General features: G+C 40.6%; 1 protein-coding gene across 3 annotated transcripts in view; it reads left to right on the top strand.

Moving 5' to 3' along the window:
• Nucleotides 1-22,067, top strand: part of LOC139628637 (laminin subunit alpha-3-like) — a 53,569-nt gene that overhangs the window by 5,950 nt on the left and 25,552 nt on the right. For all 3 annotated transcript variants that reach the window (XM_071490502.1, XM_071490503.1, XM_071490504.1), the window contains exons 3-25: nt 5,424-5,541; nt 7,255-7,373; nt 7,474-7,644; nt 8,323-8,423; nt 9,447-9,562; nt 10,353-10,471; nt 10,962-11,052; nt 12,274-12,405; nt 14,450-14,500; nt 14,624-14,671; nt 15,903-16,037; nt 16,586-16,720; nt 17,096-17,230; nt 17,597-17,649; nt 18,180-18,279; nt 19,090-19,142; nt 19,292-19,397; nt 19,877-19,976; nt 20,110-20,266; nt 20,907-21,045; nt 21,247-21,389; nt 21,519-21,622; nt 21,876-22,032. In XM_071490502.1, the coding sequence (XP_071346603.1) occupies nt 5,424-5,541; nt 7,255-7,373; nt 7,474-7,644; nt 8,323-8,423; nt 9,447-9,562; nt 10,353-10,471; nt 10,962-11,052; nt 12,274-12,405; nt 14,450-14,500; nt 14,624-14,671; nt 15,903-16,037; nt 16,586-16,720; nt 17,096-17,230; nt 17,597-17,649; nt 18,180-18,279; nt 19,090-19,142; nt 19,292-19,397; nt 19,877-19,976; nt 20,110-20,266; nt 20,907-21,045; nt 21,247-21,389; nt 21,519-21,622; nt 21,876-22,032 (2,583 nt within the window). The remainder of the gene's footprint in view (nt 1-5,423; nt 5,542-7,254; nt 7,374-7,473; nt 7,645-8,322; nt 8,424-9,446; nt 9,563-10,352; nt 10,472-10,961; nt 11,053-12,273; nt 12,406-14,449; nt 14,501-14,623; nt 14,672-15,902; nt 16,038-16,585; nt 16,721-17,095; nt 17,231-17,596; nt 17,650-18,179; nt 18,280-19,089; nt 19,143-19,291; nt 19,398-19,876; nt 19,977-20,109; nt 20,267-20,906; nt 21,046-21,246; nt 21,390-21,518; nt 21,623-21,875; nt 22,033-22,067) is intronic.

Below are 22,067 nucleotides of genomic sequence, written 5' to 3' on the forward strand. Positions count from 1 at the left end.
AGCTGTGTGGCTTGGCGAGTGCATGATGTCCTCCTAAATCTGGAGCTCCAGTGTGGAAAGCTTGTGGGGGTTAACGTGGGATCTATTCACCTTTTCAAGGCCATTGTCATAAATTCAAACATGGTAATGCTAATTAGTGGTCACAGGTTTACTGACGCAGGCATTGATGCAATGGGATGTGTTAGAGAGCAGGATTTTTCCTTGACCCGTTTGATAGGTCAATTTCATGAATAGTAGTACATCCATCAGCCTACGTTCCACTGAGGTATAGTAAATATGGGAACAAACACTGCCTCAGTGCAATATTGCAATATTACAATAATTTATATTGTACTAAACTATTGTCATTCTTGCATCATTTTTTTGTATTCTTATTTCAAGGTTATCTTTGTGTTGCATGATTTATAATTGAATTAAGGGACAGTATTGCACTGATTATTCATTTAGGTAATAATGAACCTAAATTCACTAATTTAAAAATGCTCAAATTTATATCTCCCAATTTGCACTCTTGGTTTCTTTGCAATGGTTTAATATTGTTATTTCATAAAGAGGCAAACATACTGTAGTCAATGCAGAAAATTCTTGAGCAGCTGCACCTTAGGCTTTTACAATCAGAACATTGCTAGCAAGTAGTAACCTGCATATACTCTATGTGTTCTCGTACAAGTACAACTCTCTTGTGACTTTAAGCCAACTGTTCTTTGTTACCGTATAACTAATTCTGTCATGGAGACAGAGAAAAATACACCAGACTACCCCTCTCCCCTTCCACCACCCACCTGTCGCACACAGACAAGCAGTTGCACATAGCATTGTTACAAACTGGAGGGCAACTGTTCCACCCCACTGGGCTGCAGCGTGCTTTGTCTGGCAGGGCTGATCCACTCCGACAGAAGGTGATGTCTCCTCTCCTTTGAATTGTGTTCTTCTGATCTCACATCAGACTCTCAGGAGCTCGCTCAGATGGCTTCTATCTGTTAGGGCTCTTATCTCACAATAGATGTAGTCCTCTTGGTTTTGCAGTGCCCTTTGGTTGGAATTTGGCATTAGGGTATTCTGTAATCCCTCTCTGAAAATGTATGAGATATGATTGATGATGATGATGGTGATGATGATGATATCATATTATGAGTTATATACTTACTACACATCTCATCTTCACATGGTAGCATGCAGTACCTGCTATCAGAGCATTAAAATACAATTAAAACATCAGAAGTGTGGATCAAGAAATAAATATAGAAGCAGTAATTGTTGCAGACATTATGATTTATGATTGAGGAGGCTGTGAGAAATTCCTAACTAGTTCACTTTACAGTACACTTCATTTAATCAACACAAAGAGATTATAATTGAAGAAATCCATGTGGCAGGCACGGCAACAAGAGTAACTGGCAAAGGGTCACGCAATCAGCCCTTTTTTTTCTTCACATCTTAGATTTTTCTGTGTGGGTGAAACACTGCTCCATGGCTCCATTACCTGAAGTGCAGGCATGTGTGAAGTAAGGGAGTAGGACTACTGTGTGCTGCTGTTCACACTTGCGGGTGCATATTTATCATGCTTGAGCTGTCACACACACAAACTAGGAATTAGCTGTCAGGGGTCAATAATCTAAACTTGATCATACACACAAACATAGTTTGGGCATGAAATGTAAGCAGGTTTAGTAATGATGTGGCTGTTTGTCAAAATAAATGTACATGTTGCCACAAGTGTATTGAGAAAAGCAAAAATGTTAATATGTTGCTGTCAAAATGGTGTTTGGTCATGAGGGACGGAGGTGGCTCTGTTAACTTGTTGTGTTAATTAGAAGGTTAGAGGAGATCTGGATACTTTATACCTTGTATATGTGACAGTATTGTAGGGGGCCAAGGTCAGGAATTTGAGAAGGGGGTAGAGGGCCAAGAGGGTAAGTGTCAAACAGTCCATACCTGTCACAGCTCAACCCCTGACCTTTCTGACACCCACCCACAGCCTCCTACACTAAACCTCCTGGCATGACACCCTTGTCTAAAGCCTGAGGCTGCAGATGCAGGGAGGGGCAGATGGTTCTGCTCAGGTGTTATTCCAAATGTTTTTGCCACAAGCTTGTCAATCTGTTTCATGTCTTTCTACGCCACTGGAATCCTCTGCCGGTGTGCTTAGCATGTCATCACAATATTTCATGCTCCCTCCAAACAATACGTAGGTGCTGGACATATTTCAAGAGCGTGTGTTTAGACTGGCAGGACACAGTTGGAGAGACAGGCCTGAAATTAAGCAAAGCCATGCCAGGACAGGCCCTTTCTTCCAAGATTGTGCTGTCTGTTTCTGACTGTGCTTGTTTCCGGAGGATCCACTCAATTTCTGGCATCAGTTCAGTATTAGATACCACAGTGACATCACCACATTCATCCAAGATCAGAATGTTCGACTAAAGTTGGGCGAGTGTTTCCCTCTTGATTTTTGTCAGCAGTGGTAATGTTCACAAGCTGATATTCACATAAGTCTTATGGATTTTCCAGAAGCCTTTGATGCTTGAGGTTCTCAGGAGGCCCAGGTCGCTGATTGAAATGCCTCAACAGAGAAAATTACTTACACTACTTTATTGAACACAAATAGATAATATAAACTTTTACCTCTTTGAAGTTGGCACCCAATATGATCTGGATAATAATGAAATGATTTTGAGTTATTCACTTTATTTAATCCATTCTGGTACTCACTAACAGCCTACGTTGGACTGCTAAACAGTGACGTGTGCACTGTGCATGCATGCGCACATTTGTTTGTGTGTGTGTGTGGGGTAGGGTCCCCTTTGTTTTATTCTAGCCCCTGTGAGTTACATACAGTGTAGAAAAGAAGTTGTGTTGGTTACATTTTGTCTTGAAAATTTATGAACCATGTGAGATTTCAGTAGCGGCGCTGATGAGGTTTGTGCTACTCATTTTCCATAGGACTGAGAGTAAATAAGAAGTGATTGCATTGTCTATTTTAGTATTATATGATTAAATTAAATTTTTAATTTAGACATCATTTAAAGTATTTATGTTAGAAAGCTCAAGAATAGGTACAGCAGACCAAACACTTACCAATACAGTTATTGGTTCTTCACCTGCACTGAACATCAGTATGTTTTTATTACTGACTAAAATTCCCAATAAAGTTGGCATCAGATGTTTTTGTCAAATTCTTAGTCATTGTATGAGCATCAGTATAATGATAACCACTATTCACCTTTTCACTAGGTGCTAGAGTACAACTTATACAAAGAGAAGAACATGTAAGTTGAATGACATGCAGCATCCTCATTGTTATAGTAATATCTTTCAACTTTTCATAAGAGATGGAACAAAAGGTAAACTAATGCAAATGTATCACTACCCAAACCTAATGACATTTCCCGAGATCACAAATTTTATGTTGAACTGTACCAGAGTCAGAGCAGAAACAGTGTTTTATGGGTGATAAAGGACATTGTTTTTCTTTGGAAACTGTAGAAAGTGTCTTGCAGTTACCGTCTTTATCTGTGTCCATGACAAGTGGCGGAGAAGATTTTCACTGCTGTGTGTTGTTGTCAGTGACAGGTTCCTGAAAGCAGTGGCATGCTCTGTTTTGAGGGCATTAGGAGGAAAGGGGAATGTGGCGCTATGTTTGGAATCTGAGATGGGTTGGCATGCCAGCCAGCACGTCTCTAGCCACCCCTACCCTTTTTACCCTCCCCCCCTCCCTGCTTCCCTTTCCCTGGCCCTCTCTTAACGTCATCACAACCCATGTGAACTAAACTTCCTCCTGGTCCTCAGCAGAGCCAGCTTATTGATAGTAGGCAGCTCCACAGCAAAATCCTTGCTTCTGTTTTTAGCAGGACAACAGCCCACATCTTGTTTGTGTGTGCTGTTAATCTTTTTTTGTTCCTTGAGCATCCTGTTTTGTGTGGGTGGAGGTGTTCTCTGATTAATTTCAAGACACACCCCATTCAGAGTTGAGGTCAGAAGGAGGCGTTCTAAGCTATTTTATTTACTTACAAACTGGCTGTTTTCTCAATGGAAACAGTGATTAGAGGACAGTCAAGTCAAAGACTATTTCTGATTTGCAACGTAATGATTTTGCTCTTTGTTATTAGCAATTGTTGACAGTGTTCAGAGAACAAGGCCAGACAGTTCCCCAGCTGACCTCTGAACTCTCTCACAATCCATCAACCCAATAACTACTTGAACTTGAGGCCATTACTTCTCAGTGATGGGGGTCGTAGTCCATCAAGATAATTGTGATCCTTCTTGAGGCAATCCATGACTCCATAGTAGAGCCTTTACCATATGTTACTTTGCTCTGATATGGTAGCATAGCTCCCTGTCTCATGTAAAGAGACACAAACCTGAATGTTTCAAATGCCCGCGGGGGTTTTTCATCAAGCTGCTGAGGGATGGTAGACGAGTGTGGGCCTGCCTACATCCCATCCTTCTCAAAGAGAAGACAGACTATAGGAATGTTATTTAAAGAACACACAATAGTTAAGGTACAGTTTCGTTCAACACTTCAATCCTGAGGGCGGGTATCACAAGTTTAGCAAATATGCCTACAGTGCCTTGTTTTTGAGACATGTTAATTGTTGCTTTAGGATCCATGCCAGCACTGAAAGTGCACAAAGATAAACTGTGTTTCAGTCTCACAAAATCAAGTCAGGGTGCGGTGGTCAGGTGTAGGCCTTTTGTTGACACTGTAGGTGTCACGTGCAGGATGGTGTCACAGGGTTTAAATTCCAAGTCACACCAAGTCTATGCCAGACCCTAACAAAGAGATCTTTGACTATCACGAATTACCTTTCCATTGTGCGACTTTCAATCAAATTGAAGTCACCCGCTTTTAGGGCTTGATGAGGATGTTGATGAACTGCAAAGAAAATGGACTGCTCAGAGCATTATGAGCCTGACAGAAAGCGTAGTGTTGGCAGAAACAATCATTGCATCATTTTCTGCCCTTGTATGGCATGTATATTCTGATGAAAGGTGGAGATAGAGAGTTCAGAGAACAAACGTGGATCATGTGGGCTTAGCTGATGTCTTTTCACTAACCTGGCTGCACCTGCACCACTTTTATTGCTGACAAATTGTTTGTACTTTGCTGTATAGCCACACAGATACTGATGAAGTTAAGCTGCAAGAATAGAAAAGCTCAAAACAGGAAGCCTTGATCTTGATTTAGTGCAATGGCTAAATCCCCATTTAAGCCATTAGTTCTGTGACGATCATTTGCAGAGATACATTCATGCTGAGTCTGTGCCTAGGCTTTCACTAGAAAGGAAACAGCAGTATTGTCAGAGTTGCCGGCCAAGATTGGGGCCTTACTTGAGAGAGCACAGGAAACTACAACATTTTGCCAAAATCCGTTCAGAGCAGTGACTGCCTGTTGTTTAGCCTGCTCTTTGTGTTCTGCATTTTAGCTATTCCATGTGGCGTACATCCTCATCAAGTTTGCTAATTCACCTCGTCCTGACCTGTGGGTGCTAGAGCGCTCTGTGGACAACGGGAGAACCTTCACCCCCTGGCAGTATTTTGCACGTAAGTTCCCAAGTGGTATTTTGATTTTAGTTTTTATTGTCTTCTAAAAACAAAGAAAGCACAACAACAATTGCTGTACATTGCCTTAATACTTTTGCTATGAATCAAATGTTAAAGCATTATGACTGAATTACCCACTGTAATTGTTGGTCAAATTATGGGCCATTGCCTTACACATATAACCTCCCAGTCCCCCAGATGTTAGTGATTTGAAAATAAATCAGGAATGTATGTTTGTATTTTAGTACAAAATGTTTTCTTGTAGACAGTAGTGATTTAGCTCATCCCCAGTTGATGGAAGCTTTCTCTTCAGATGCAACAGTAGAGACTGCAGAGAGATTTCTAAGAAATACAGTTCAAAAACACATCAGCAACTATCCATTAACAAAAGCCTGCCAAAATCACAAAAACACAGGATTAACAAGTATTTAGTGATGAGCAGTTGTTAAATCAGAATTAGCTGCCTTTGTTCAAGTCATCACATCACATTTACAATAGGCCTTTTTCATGGCAGACGTTCTGACTGCCTCCACAGGTGTAACTAATAGTGTTAACCATGGCTCAGATCCCTTCATGTGTCCCACTAAACTATGCCAGCAGTTCCGAATGTGCAGAACCAGAGCCCTGGAACTGGCAGGGCTAAATGGAATGCAGCCATCATTAGTGTTATTAATTACACCTGTGCCTGTCCTGCTATGACAAGTTGAAATATCTGCTGTGAAAAAGGCCTATTGTGAAGATGGATAAGAATTGTTTCCTGCCACACTGTGCAACCTGCTTAAAACTGTTAAAGACAGGAAGTATGTGTGTGTATACGTGTTTTTGTTACATCTTTGGGACCTTTTCTGGTATAAACACCAGCCTTGTTGGGACCAGTAATCCTCATGGGGACCAGCGAGGTCCTAATGAGGCGTGAGACCTTATTGTGTGTGTTTTGGTGCCAGGGAAAATTACAACTGACAACAGAACATGCAAACTTTGAATGGACTCGAGGAAAAATGTTAGACTTAAGACTTAATTTTGGGTTAGAGTTTGTGTAGACGGTTTCAAATTTTAACATGCAGCCATTCTAAAACTTTTTACTTGGCTTGTAATGTCATAGCATTTCCAAATTACCTGAACTACATACCTGAATACACACTTTTACTGGGGCACCCTCCAGGACCCAGACCTGGGAGGGGATCTAATTAGCAAGTGTCTGGTTACCAGCCCTTGACCAAAGAGACACAGTCAGGCCTGAAAAAATTACATGGAGCCATCTCCCTGTGGGCCCACCACCTGCAATAGTCTTGATCATTCACCTAGGTTTTTCTTTTGAGGGATTTGTTTCCTCATTCACGAATAACTTACTAATGGGATTCCAATAATTTTTTACCACTGGGCTAACAAATAGAAACACAATAAGAACCTTCTGCAATGCAAATAATATTATGTAATATAAACATATTCTCATATTTAAATTCGCATTTATCCATTTATTTATGGTCAATCAATACAAGACTTTTTGGCAGTTAACTCTTAAATATCAGATGTCGCAGCTCCACGCAAGCACTTGAACACAAGAGTTGTCAATGCTTAATCAACTAGTTATTGGTGTATACGTTATATTTATTGGGGATAGAAAGTAACTTAACAGAAGTCATCCATTTGATATTATTGTCATTACTTTAAAATGAATGGAACTGGGGTGAGATATACTTTCTTTTGTGGCAGATTCAAAGCGTGAGTGTATTGAAAGGTTTGGAAAGCAGCCCAATGTTCGTATATTTAACGATGATGACCAGCTCTGCACCACAGAGTACTCACGGATTGTGCCTTTGGAGAATGGAGAGGTAAAATATCACATAAAATAGTTTCAAAACCAAACCAAAATTTGTACATTTTAATGGGTACAAAAAAACATCTAAATGAAGTGAATGCTACTTTATCCAGATTGTGGTGTCTCTGGTCAATGGTCGGCCGGGGTCCAAAAACTTCACCTACTCACCAGTGCTGCGAGATTTCACAAAGGCCACCAACATTCGCCTACACTTCCTCCGCACCAGCACCCTGCTGGGACACCTCATCTCCAAGGCCCAGAGAGACCCAACTGTCACACGCAGGGTGAGACACTTACTGCACAACCTAACAGAAAGGTGTCATACTGGCAGACTCTTGTTTCCAATTTGGGCAAGCCAAAGTTACAGCTCTCTGCCATCCCTCCCAGCTTCCTTTTTGCTGACACAAACACTGGCTGCTCACACATTCATCCTTGTTGAGGCCTAATGCCAGATCTGTCTGCCCAGTCATCATGGTAATTCCTTTGACAGAGATTGCCAAGACTGGTTTGGACAGCTCCCATAGGATGCAGGTGCAGAATATGGCACCTCTCCTTAAATATGTTAATAAAAACCTGTAGTGTCAGAGTGATGAAGCTAAAGCCTGAAACTGCTTTCTCTTAGACTTAATTCCAGAAATGCATCCTCAGGATTCATGTCAGAAGCAGCTCATTAATGCTAATAATAAATATAATTTACTGAGAATAAATCAGTGATGTAATGTCAGCTGTTGATTCTTATCTTAACCTTTTTTTTTTTTTTTTTTATAATGCACTGCTTCAACTCATTAAGTTAACCAGAGCTCATAGGTCATGGCATACGTTTGTACTTGTCAACATTCATGATTCACTTTTGCTGCCAAGCAACATCCAGGCATTTGATTTGGTGTGAGTGATGTTGCTGAGTTGCTGATAACACTTTAAAATGGTGTGGTGATGATAACGTTTTCTTTATTTGCTGACAGTATTACTATAGTATCAAAGACATCAGCATTGGTGGACGCTGCGTTTGTCATGGGCATGCACAGGTGTGTGGTGGGGGGCGTAACCCAGACAATCCAAACAGGTAAGAAATGCTATTCATTTTCTCTCTTGACATCAGACTTTGTATGAGTTAAAATGCTAAAAAAATGCATTACCTGTTACCTGAACCTGTTACTTATGAGTATTTCAAAAGATAGCTTTGCAGTATGACTTCACCCAGTAAATCCATTTCATTTGTTTATGCATTAACAGAGCTGAAGTCTTTCTGCACAATAGGCTCCACTGTGTATAGCTGTGTACTGAGATGAAACAAAGACCACATAGATGCTACCAAAGCTCGTGATTTGAGTGATAGTGAATCATTTCTGAGGAATGACAATTACCTCATATGCTTGTACATTGACATCACCGTTGTGAAAAGGCAGCAGATTACTTTAGTTACTTGGTGAAACGTCAAGATGAGTGATAAAGTGCTGCAGTGAACCAACAGGACAATGTAGGATTCCTGCCTCAAAGCTGCTCTAACTTATATTTTTATAGTAACACAGTAATTGGAGTGACAAATCCACACAGAATTATCACCAGACTCTGCAGTTTCCCTCAGCTTTACTGGGCGTTTTAAGACCTTTCAGCTCATCATTTTGGTTTTAGGACCCCAGGCTTTACTGTTTGGTTCTGTCTCACCGCTCTCATCAGTGTAGTTTCCAGACACAGCAAAAAGTTGTTTTTACCAGAAAAGCTCTGATACACTACTTGCACAGCACCAAATGACAGACAAATAACTAAGCACCAGCTAACTAGCAGTTAAATAGCACTAATACTGCATATTAGCAATAAACACTGCATTACATTCAGCAGGTTGTCTGAGACATGACTTTAAATGAATGCTAATGTTGCACTGTGTCTGCTGGCTGTTTGCTAATGTGTTGGCCATAATGACTTTCTAAGATGATTATATGTCAATGTTGTGTTCTATTTACAGCTTGCAGCCCCTAAATGGTTAAAAAAAATCAATGCACTTTTAAAGAATTATATGGTACTAATACCATATGCAAATGAGAATCTGAGCATCACTAAATCTAGGTGTCTCATCTCCCGCCTTTAGACTCCAGTGTGATTGCCAACACAACACCTGCGGTGAGTCATGTGACCGCTGCTGCCCAGGCTTTAACCAGAAACCATGGCGTGCTGCAACTGTCAATAGCCCGAATGAGTGTCAGCGTAAGTGTATATGTTCAATGTTTATTTGGATTTGTCAACAAAACCACACTGCTATTCCCAATGCTACTTGCTCTTTGAATTACGACCCCTCCTCCCAGAATGGACTTAAGTGTCCTCTTGCCTCTGATATTGAAGCCCTGTTGTGGATGCCCTGATATGGTATTGTAGAGAGCCTCAGTGTAGAGTTGAGAAGACATTCCTCATATGGTATGTGTGATGAACAGCACGGTGTACAACTAGCTCCAGGATAACAGCTTTTTGTCTGCTTAGCCAGCTAGTCAGTCGGCTAGCCAGGCCCGCAACAGTCTACCAGATAGTCCCCCATGCCAGCTTATCGGCGAGCCATCCACTCAGCCAGTAGACCCTGTGTCAGCTGGAATCTAATTGCTTTGGACTGCTGACAGATTTTCCCTTTATGAAGTACATATGCCCTTGTAGCAGCCACAAAAGCAGAGAGAAAGATGAAGATGACTTGTAATCCAATGAGTGCACTCATGCAGTAGAAATGCACCCTAACCATTCATAAACATTAATGAGACACGGGGGTGGTATACAGGAAGAGGATATGCTGTCTTGTTTAGTTTGGATTTTATAGTTTCTCTTAATACTTTACAACCAGACTTATAACTCTTTTTGGAGAATGAGTAGCTTAAGGTGCTTAAATACAGACAGGGGAGTAAGGGGTAATTTACTGAGGCATATAGAATAATTATGTTTGTGTGTGTTTGTGTGTGTGTGTGTGTGTGTTTGTGTTTGTGTGCGTGTGTCATCTCGGGGGTTTCCTCCTCAGCCTGCCAGTGTTTCTCCCATGCCTTTGACTGTTATTATGACCCAGAGGTGGAAAAGAGGGGAGCAAGTTTAGACACCTTCGGCACGTACGACGGAGGGGGAGTGTGCATCAACTGCCAGGTATGAAATACATATCAAGTCTAAACTGATTCCTGTGTGTGTATGATTGTAGGGGAGGAGCGGGCACAAAGAATGAGGACAAAATCCATGTTGCCTGTGTATATCTTTCTCTGTGGAGCACTGCATACTGCACCATTACTCTGCAACATGTGCACATGGGTTTGTGGGGCCAAAATGACTTTTTATCCCCATTTACCCACTTTGGTCTTACCATTGCAAGAAATGAATGTTGTGTCATTTTGTTTTGTCAAAATAAAGTTGTCTTGAGTGTTAAGTATTTTCTGGAATGTGATACAGATGAAGAGAGTATATCCAAGTGTTGTGTCCTGTCAAATGCAGGATACATGAGAAAATATGCAAATAAATTAATGTGCAGCAAGAAACTAGAGATTCTACTGTAGAGTGCAAAGAGGTCTCTTTTGTGATCCTCAACTTGCATTTTCTGTGCACCTATGGATGGATCACACATTCATTTTGTGCTCTTCTTTAGCACAACACTGCTGGAGTGAACTGTGAGCGATGCATTGAAGGCTTCTACAGACCCTATGGAGTACCTCCTGAGTCTCCCAGTGGCTGCATACGTGAGTCACTTACTCACTAACTTCGTCAGTCACTGTTTGTCTCTTTGATCTACTGTGAACACTGAAATGCCCATTTTTTTCAGTTCTATTTTTATTTTTTATTTTTTATTTTAAAAGAAATTTGCTTGGTGGGGATCTGAGTGTTGCTGGACTATTCAATGTGAATGTGATATGGTCAGATGTACAGTATGTAAGCTCATTTATGTCTCAGATTTGAGAACTACAGCTGCCTTGCGTCAATTTTATCTTTGTTATTTTTACTTTTAGGGGTGTGGGGAAAGGTATGGATTGAAATGGTTGTTGTGATTTGTGTGTGAGTGATGTGATCTGTTTTCATTTTGTATCTCTTGACAATATGACCCATCCATAGACAAGTGTGAAAATGTCCACTGAGACCTAAAGTCTGGAGACCTTTGTGAGATGTTGACTAGATGTTGCTGTGGTAATTGACATCAACATGAAATGCAATGTCAATGTAGAACAAAAATGCACATTCAGACAAAATTCATCTTTCCCCTGCAGTAAAGCATATTATGCAGATTGTACTTGTTTGGATTGAACCTTACTTATCTGACAAATTTCTAGGAGACAACATCACGTAATTTGGAAACTGAAATAATGCCTCACCATGTAGGTATTTGAGCTACAGTATGTATGACTAACAAGTGAAGCCAAAACAGTGTTCAGTTCAAAGAAAGGCATCAGGGTCTTGTTTGAGACAGACACAAGTGGCACCATTGCACAACCACTGGCACCACAGCTTAGTATTATTGCTAAACTGGGCTTTGCTGGTGTTTACATTACTTTAATGGCCCATGGCTGTTACTTGCCATATAAATAGCTGCCAGTTGTGTTTGGACATTAGAAAGTAGTGGAACTGAACAGGTTGCCCTGAGCACTTTGAAAAGTAAACCTTAGAATCCGCACACTCATTTAACTGAGCTTAGCAGTGGAAAGTGTTCGTTTTGGCAAAACAGAGTCAGTAAGGGTCCAGTAATTATTTGCTTTTGAGATCTCTCATTTTGAGATGATGGATGGTTGAAATATGGTTGTCATATACAGTAAATGTTATGTGAAGTCAGTAATTCTATGCTCTGTTAATGTGTATACATATGCATGTTAGTTGACACTGATGCACCTGTCATATTTGTACATTTTTATTATTTTATTCATAAAAACATGACCCCCCCCCCCCCCCCCCCCCCCCCCCCCCCCCACCAGCCTGCAGGTGTGATGAAAGGATGACAGCCGGCTGTGAAATGGGATCTGGAAGGTGTATCTGCAAGCCACAGTTTACTGGAGAAAACTGTGATCGCTGTGCTGACGGATACTATTACTACCCTCAGTGCATTCGTAAGTTTTATTTTGGGTAAATCCTTCAAATTTTGGATATGAATTTTGATTATGAATAATTTTTTATAGTTAAATAGAGGGGCAGATTGAAACCATAGAGTGAATGTGCTAAAGATTTAATTCTGTTTTGCAAAACCTGTAAGTCATTTGGCATGAATCACATCTGTGATAGCTGCGAATAAAGGCAGTGTCAAAAAGGAAGGTGCAGTTACTTACCTTTGCACTTTTGAATCTTGCATGAGAGAAAACTTTATTTGTAAAAATTCTGCGTTTGTGTGTGGGAGCTCAGTGTGGCGGTATATGGGGTCAGGAGAAACTGAACCTACCCTTTCATGGGTGGAATCAGTTTCATATTCAATTTTTTAGCCTTTCATGTTTCAGTCTGTCAGTTTCCCCTCGAGGGGACTTTTTCTTACACAAAGGCTATTTGAAACAGGTATGCCTTTAATGCTGCACTGCTACATGCAGGAGGTTGTATGCACACGCAACAGTATTGACAACTGTTACTGCACATTCCATATGCCATACTTCTATCTATACAAACAGACACAGATATTAAACACACAAAGAGAGTTTGCCCATATCATATTCTTAGGACTTAGGAGGCTGCAGAGGACATAGAGACAAGACACCCAGTCTGTCATCTTTCATCATTTTGAGTAATTTTTGTTTTTTCTTCCAATGTTTTTTCTGGCTTTGACTAACATAAGCCTTTTCAAGGTCTTTGCATGAACTCGCAACACCGTTCGGCTTCTGTGGCCCTGAACTCTGAATGATTGTTTAACTGACATTCATTGTTTTTTTTACTGAAAAAAACTCATTGACCTGTGGTATAAATATCTGTCGTATAAACACTGATTGACCAGTGGTTAATAATAGTTTTATGCAGTCATTATACATATAAAAAGCAACAGATCTGTAATCTGCCCCAGGTGCACTGATTCTCCTGTCATATAAACTTTAAATTAGTTAGGCACTGATCCAGACTTGGCATTTTATTAGCAATAGATTTACTACTAGAACTTATTAAAACTGGGTCTCTCTGACAAATTAGTCTAAATATGTTGACACAGTCATTAGGAGGCTGTCTGGGTTTCAGAAGATGTGTCTCTGCTGTTTTGAGTCACTGTATGAAGTTGCTACAACTTCTTCAATGTTAGCATTTAAAGCGAGGCTTTGTCACTTTTATTGTAAGTGACAACTGTGGCCACAATTACTGAATGAGTAGTGTCTATAACACAGCAATATAGGCCGCTAACATGAACACTAGCCTCTTCTAGCTATTGGTTGAACTGTAGGCTAGTAAGGCTAGTAGCAAAACCTGTGAGTGTACAGACCCCCATACAGATTGAGGCCAACATTTTTAAAGGAATAATTTGATAATTTGGGAAATATGCTTATTCGCTTTCTTGCCAAAAGTTAGATGAGAAGATTGATGCCACTCTTAAGTCTGTAAGGTAAAAATGTAACAGGAGTCAATAGCTTAGCTTAGCATAAAGACTGTGTAAGAAGTGTAAAAACAAAGTAAAAAAAAAAAGGAGTTTTGTGCCAACCCCTTTTCTTGGCTGCGAGCAGTAATTTCCTGGAGTCTCTTCTTCTTTCCTGGCAGCTCCTCCTGGCCAAGATATAGTCTGGCACATTAGCCCCATGAAAACACTTTGTTTTTATACTTTCATTTTTCACACAGAGAAACTGTAGTTTTTACACTTCATTTTTTGTTTAGATTTAACAAACAAGATGTAAGGTGCTGGTAAGTGACTTTTGTTACTTTTGGACAGAGTCAGGCTGTTTCCCTCTTTATGCTAAGCTAAGTTACCTGGCTGCCGGCTTTAGCTGTGTACTTTACCATACTGACCTATCTATCTCATGGCAAGGAAGTGAAGCATATTTCAACTTATTCCTCAATAATGTTTGCCTCAAATTACATTTGGGTCTTTTGTGTGTGTTTTGCCTTTCGTGTTCATTTTAGTTTTTGACATAAATAAATACTTTAGGGTTTACTTGATAATTTTTTGATAATTTTTTACCTTTCCTTTGTAATCAGGATATCCCATATACCCAGCGACAACCAAATCCCCTGCAGGTCCTATTGTGGGTAAGTTTAGTAAAAAAGATTGTTTACCACCATACCACAATTTAGCTTGACAGGCATTTTAAAACGTCTTTTTAAATGCTGTTTTCGCTCCCTGTTTTCATAATCCTTTTTTTCTTTGTGTAGAGCCCACCTCCTGCCCTCCAGGCTATTTTGGCTCACCCACCTGTCAGCGTGAGTGTGATTAGACCTGATATGTTGTGCTACTATAGAGGCGTTAACATGGCTGTGCTCTGTTAATTACTTTTACTTCCTGAATTTCCTGCATTTGCATTTCCTGTATCCAGAAATTGTTGATACTGTGTCCTTGGGAGGGTTTTTTGGGGTTTTTTTTTTTACAGTGCACTCCTTGATTTTGTTGTCACCTGCGTCACATTTACTTGAAGGTGGCCTAGGTTGTTAAAAAGGACTTTGAGACCATTTAAGGCGAGAGTCTGAGACTGGGTTTTCTGTAGAGTTAAATGCTAAGACCATGCGGCAGGGGTCAGTCAAGAAAGTGCTTAATGTATATACTGTATAATGCTTAATGACCTGACCTATATATACTGTATGTCCTGACGGAACTGACAGGATATTATGGTTGGGTTTAGGGGATGGTTAAAATACTGGTATAATATATTGCCAGAATGAGTAAATGTTCTGCTCAGTGACAGCAGATCTCTTGCAGTTGTTGAGCATAACAGTCTGATGGTCTTAAATTTAGATGTCCATCAGTGGGGATTTAAGTTCAAGTGGTCTCTTTCCTCTCATGATAGCATTAGTCAGTTGGGACTGTTCAGTGAGAGCTAACCAGTCTATTATTAGTTATAGTGTCCCTATTAAATTCCCTTTTCTGGTTTTCTCCAAGCTGGGAAGCTCATTATTAGGAATATAGCATTTCTATTAAAACAAAGACCTTTAGCTCTTTGCTTTTTCTATCTTATCATTTGTCAGAGAATATAAACAAACAATGTAAGCTGTCTATCTTCAATCTAAGCTTTCTATCTAAGCAATCTAAACTTGTCTCTATCTTTCATCCTGTGAGTTGACAGAAGGAATTTTATTAGCAGCCTTTGAAAAGCTGATTTTAATGTTTGGGAGCTGCTTAGGGACAAAGAAAACTGGCAGTCTCTCTAGTGGCTGTCTTGTATTGGTGCCAAGTCTACTCACATACCAATATCAGGCGAGGCTTGGCAAGACATGGGCACCAGTGTAGCTTTACCACACTGTGTGCCACAATATGAGAATAGTTCAACTGCTGCAAGTATTTGTCATTCCCTGTTGTTCAGCTGGACCAAACAAAGTACTCAGTCTCATTTATAAGCAGGGTTCAGGATTCAACTGGATTACTGAATTTCTATAAGTTAGGAATTCATTTGTTTACCTTTATTGTTAAAATAAACATTTCAAATTTTTCTGTGCACAGAGTGTATATGTGACTACAGAGGAACAGTGTATGGGGTGTGTGATGGCTTTGGGCGCTGCCTGTGCCGCCAGGGTGTGGAGGGGGCGAGATGTGATCGCTGTCAACCTGGATACCACTCCTTCCCAAACTGCCAGGGTGAGAAAGAATCACCATACCACTGAGCTTTCACCCCCCACAGGCTGTACAAACACAACACAGTGTTACTTGTCAGGAGTGATTATGAAACATGACCTTTATTTTGAAAGAGATAACCACAAGCTGTTATAGTGTAGACATGTTTTCACATGGCAGTATAGCTAGTATTGACATATTGGACTAACTGCAGAAAGTTTCACAGCAGGCTTGCAGTTTCTGGAATAAGTACACTTCAAGCAGGGCAATTTTTTGACCATTTAAAAGTCTGAGCTCAGGTTCTTTGATTCTTGAACCTCAAGGCTCTAACCAACCAACCAACAGAATAATATTATCCTATGATCAGTTTATGAAATTTGCCATGAATTATCTAAAATTGTGTTTTAAAATTCTTTTTTTTTTTTTACTATTTTACATAGATTTTGAGGAAACCTGCAGTGCTATCACGATAAAATGAAATATGACTGATTATTTGGATTTTTGTGAGTAACAAGTATCTAACTATGCAAAATGGCCAAACAACAGCTAAAATGCTTTTTCTCTTCCTCTAGAGTGTCTCTGTGATAGCGCTGGTGTGGCTGACAGTGTCTGCAGTCCAAGTGGTCAGTGTATTTGCCTGCCCAACTATGGTGGCCCGGAGTGTGATGAATGTGCACCAGGCTACTATGGATACCCAGACTGCGCTGGTAAGTGGGTCTCATCCCTCTACCTCACCAGTGTAAATATGATACATAAAGCAAGTGGGTGCATGCGACGTGACCTCTGCTGGTGGAAAAAATGTTGATGCTGGTTTCCCTGGACTTAATGTGGCCTATTCTCATGACTCTGAGGAACAAACATCCTCATTCTCCCACAGTTTCCCGTAAAACCTTCTGTCATCATCCACATTGATTTAGTTAACGTAATCGTGAGACATATATGGACTTTTTTCCTCTATGGGAATTATATTCCCAGGAATGGATAAAAGACAACTGGGAATCACTGAAGGAAAAAAACAGGATTCAGTTTTAAACTCTTTTCATGCATTTCAAGTTCTTTGTCAACTTGTTTCCTGTCACCAGCCTGCCGATGTTCACCTGAAGGCTCGCATGGCAACATATGCAACCCATTGTCGGGTCAGTGCCTGTGTCTGTCAGGGGTGGTGGGCCAGCAATGTGACCGCTGTGCCACTGGACTCAGGTTCCCCCAGTGCTCAGGTATTCACGTTGGACCATCATACTCATACATGCAATCATTTTTGTTCTGGGGCACAAACAGCATCTATCATTTAAGCAAATAATATCTAATGTGGCAGTGCTGTTTGGAAGGGTTATATAGTGCCCTCTTTAAAGATTTTTTAAAGATATAAAGTTGTTTCATGTTTTGTTGCTCAAAACATGTTTCATTATAATATATTTGTCTATTTTTGTGCTGTATTTACTATGTGCTATATTACAAATTCAGTTTCCCTAGGGATTAATAAAGTATTTTTTTATCTTTTATTATCTTGATCTTTTAGAGCACTACAGAAACTAACCATGAAACTATCTAATTTACACGTTTTTTTCATTTCGTCCCTCCAGCCTCCATTAGTCAGTGTAATGTTGCAGGAACTGAGGTCGCCAATCCTCAAACGGTATGACAGTATCCGCAACCTTTAATTCACACTTCAATCACAGCTCAACTTTGAGTCAAGTTTTTTTTAGGTAACAGAAGTACTTATAGTCTAAATCCAGCACTTGCCATTTGGGTGTTGGTTTACATTGACTAACAGCCCAGAATCTAATAACAAAGCTGTGCAGCCAAAACTTCACCCAGCAGATTTGTAAAAGGAAGTGTTTTTCCCCTGAAATGTAAATGTAATTAAAAAAAAAGGAAGAGAGACTTCCTTCCATTTTGAAGGGGAAAAAACAACAACATGAAGTGATGCTCAGCTAATTCAGTGTTTCTGGGAGGTCAGTTTCTTCCTCTTATTTTGGACCATATCATATGTTTAAAAGAAAGAATAGGGGCCAATTTCCAGTCATTCACAAACCTCTCACTGTCATACAATATGCAGACATTTGTGACTGATTTCGATCTATCTGATAGTAAACAAACATAGCTTTGCTCTCAACAGTTGTTGCCAATCTCAGCAATCTTTAGCTACCTTATCTGTTGTTTCAGGGCTCCTGCCACTGTCTACCAAACGTAGAGGGAACCCTGTGCAACAGGTGTAAACCTCTCTACTGGAATCTGGCTACAGACAACCCTCGTGGGTGTACAGGTGAGTGACCAGAAAACTATTATCGAATTAATTCTGTAAAAGAAAGAAAATAAGGAGTAGGAGTAGCAGTTCTGATCACTGACCCCCACTGTATTAAATCACCAGTAGCAATCTGACAAGTTACTGATATGGGTCTTGGCCCCTCTTGCCCAGAGGATATGTCAACATAACCCTGTCAACAAGGCCGGATCTGCCTTCCAGTCCCACAGAGGGGAGCCGAGGAATAACACGTTAATACAGGCAAATTCCTGTTGACTGTTTTCAGCGTGGAGCTGCAAGTGAACCTGAGATTCATACTGTGACAGAGCAGTAATGAGTACCAAGTGACACATTAAAGACATACAATACCTTTTGGACTTTGTCTCTTTTCCTCACACACAACAATGACCAAAAAAAGAATCCATTGGAAAAACTTATAAAACCATTTATCCAGCCAGTGAAGGAACAGTTTCAGGCTTTGTCTAGATACCTGTCTAATGTTACAGTTATGCTCTCTAGCAAGAATGTTATCACTAACACGCTGCCTGAAGACACAAGAAGAGGGGGAAAAAAAAGAGCTTTTAATATCCTAAGAATGTTTCTGGTTGACTGTGGCCGGACATTAAGGGGAAGTTTTTTTGGCTGGGATGAAAGCAAGCTGTGGCAGTAAAGCTGCTCTGGACCTTTGATGTGCAGATCTCTGAAGATTGGAGGGTTTTGTGCTGTTGTGTTTCGCCCATGAAAGTGACAAAATCCTGTAATCAGAGTCTATTCACTGCAGATTCCCCCTTTACATTTTCATAACCTCTCACCTTTCTCTCTTCTCCCCAGAGTGTCGGTGTGATTTGAAAGGGACGCTGAGTGGTGTTGGAGAGTGTGAACAGGTGAGTATTTCAGCTCTACCTCCGGTGACTTCTACACATGCATTAATCAAAGTGTGTTACATTAAAGTAGACATTTACACAGTTTCAACCGCTTTGCTCAGCCACAGTTTTGTAACATTGATTTTTTTTCTGATTATCTGTTTGTCTAGAAAAGTGGACAGTGTCACTGTAAACCTAATGCATGTGGGCATTCCTGTGACACCTGTAAGGATGGATACTTCATGCTGCAGAAGAAGAATTATCTTGGTTGTCAGGGTAAGATATCCTACTTGACCAAACTTCTCACTTATCATCTCACTTAGATGTACCATGTACTGTTCACTGTGTTACTATCGCATATGATGATGTGAGAAAGCTGCAAGTTGACTCACACGCTTTAATGAATAAAGATGCAGGTTGTTATCTTCAAGACTCGACAGAGGGTTTTCATCAGGTTATTTTTGAAGAGCAGCTTAACACCAGCTGAAAATCTTGTTCTTGCTGACCTTCTCAACTCACCGAACTGATGTAGAAGTGTGTGTTAGTACGCCATGATGTCACTGTTGGACGTGGCTACAGGTGCAACAGAGTGTACTTTTGATCAAAACATGTTTCAAAAGTATTCCTGAATAAAATTAAATATCCATGGTTCTGTTAAATCCTGATGTGAGCATTGAAGTATGAGGCAATGAGAATTTTCAAGCTCAGGCCTTCAAATAATATATAATATAATAACGATTTACTCTGTCTGATAGGTTGTCAGTGTGATGTAGGTGGTGCCATTGAAATGGCGTGTGGTGAGATGTCGGGACACTGTCAATGTCGGAAGAATATAGTTGGCCGTGAATGCACTGAGTAAGATATGACTTTAATTCATTTAGATTCCTGATGAAACTTTACATAAAACACACATTTTCTCTTTTGCAAATCAATGCTGTTACGATTACTACTGAGCGGTTTTAATTTACATTTTCATGTACCTTCTTAGGCCAGCACCAAACTACTACTTTCCTACTTTGCATCAACTAAAGTTTGAGGTTGAGGATGGCACCACACCAAATGCCAGACCGGTACGCTTCGGTTATAATCCTCAAGAGTTTCCAGATTTCAGCTGGAGAGGTTATGCTGTTATGTCCCCTGCACAGGTTAGTACATATTCTCATCAGTGCCTTGAATCATTGGACATGTTGATGGGATGATTATTGTAATAGATTACATTGTTGCTGGGAAAAGTCTATTTTGGGGAGTAACTATCTGCCACTTGAATCACTTTATGGCTTCCTTTTTCATTGTTTAGTCTATTTGATACCACTGTGATTCTTTTGCTTTTACCTCTGCACTGATATTCCTGCTTAAAACACACAAGCCTCTCATATATCAGAGCTGATGTGGGAATGTGGACACCGGCTCTCCTAGAACTAACACTATCTCTCCTCAGCCGGAGGTGATCCTAACGTTTACCCTCGGCTTTCCTGGCCCTTTCCTTATTGTAATGCGCTACGCCACCCCCAAACAAAAGGGGAGAAAACGAATGAGAGCAAGGATCTTGGTGGTGGATGAAGCTGGCTTTCAGTCTTGCTGTGACTGTAAGTGAAGGGCCTGCCTTGCTTTGGATGTATTTTCCTCTCTTCACCTTGCTTGCTGTCTGTTGATTAACCCACTGTGTTTGTTTAACTTCTCTGCCCACCAGACATGATTCTTAACCTCTCTGTTAACATTATACCCTCATCGTCTACTCAAACCTGAGCCATCGCGGTCAGCTGTGTGTCATTCTCATCCCTGCAGAGTGAAGTCAGAGTAACAGTGCATGTTGACCCAAAGGAAGAGACGCATCACTTATTCCGTGTGGTTCTGCGGTTCATTAACCCCAGCAGCACCAGTGTGACTGGTAGCATCAAGGCTACCAATAACAGAGGCACTGCAGGTAAGGCTGCCTCTGACCCTGACTCAGCTTTTACATTTCACCATCAAACTGTCAAATCTAACCCATCATTAAAGAAATTAAAACATTTCCTTTATGACAGTTATACTGTCGGTGCATGATATGTCTTATGCTGATAATATCCCACCCAGCTCCGGTATTTTCTGTAACATTACGTGTGACATTTCTGCTTGTTTTTGGCAGGGACAGATCAGAGTAAGGAAGTCATATTCCCTCAGAGTCGCTCCCCGTCCTTCCTCACTGTCCCAGGAGAGGGCTTTGCTGAACCTTTTACTTTGACTCCTGGGAAATGGATTATTCATATAAGGGCAGAGGGGGTGCTGCTGGTGAGTCCATTAAGGAAGACAATGATGTAGAAGTTACTATGTAAAAGTTTATTCAGTTCATTTTTTTCATTGGAGAAAAATAGCAAATACACTAATACTAACATACTCATTGTCACTCTCACTTCCCAGGACTATTTAGTGCTGCTGCCCCAGGATTATTATGAGGCTCCTCTGCTGCAGGAAAAGGTCACCCAGCCCTGCACATACCTACCCTCCGCAAACAGGAACAAAAAGTAATTCTTAAAAGATTTTCTTCAGCATTTTTTAGGGTCTGGCTCTATTTCATACACAGACATAGGTATTCTTTGTTTTTATCATAATTTGATAAAAGGGGACAGAGAGAAATCACCTATTTTTTGTTAATACACTGACTATTGACCATGTTAGCCTTGGCTTTTTTCCCACCTCAGCTAAAACAGATTGATGGTGCAATAATCTCTCATTGTTCTTGCTGAATCCAGCTATGCCTGTGTGTCTCTGTCTCAGCTGTCTGTTGTATAAGCACGTGGCCATGGATGGCTTCAGCTCTGCACTGGCCTCACAGGGAAGACTCTTCACCCGCAGTGGGCGCAGGAGGAGGCAGGCTCGTGTGCGGCGTCTCACCCCAGATCACCCTGAGATGGCTGCTCTCAATGGCAGACAGGTGGGAAGCCGTGACCTAATACATCTACAATGTGG

Source organism: Trachinotus anak, unplaced genomic scaffold, assembly GCF_046630095.1.
Source record: "Trachinotus anak isolate AG129_WGS33_773 ecotype Australia unplaced genomic scaffold, CSIRO_AGI_Tana_v1 ptg000012l, whole genome shotgun sequence".
NCBI classification, from domain to species: Eukaryota; Metazoa; Chordata; class Actinopteri; order Carangiformes; family Carangidae; genus Trachinotus; species Trachinotus anak.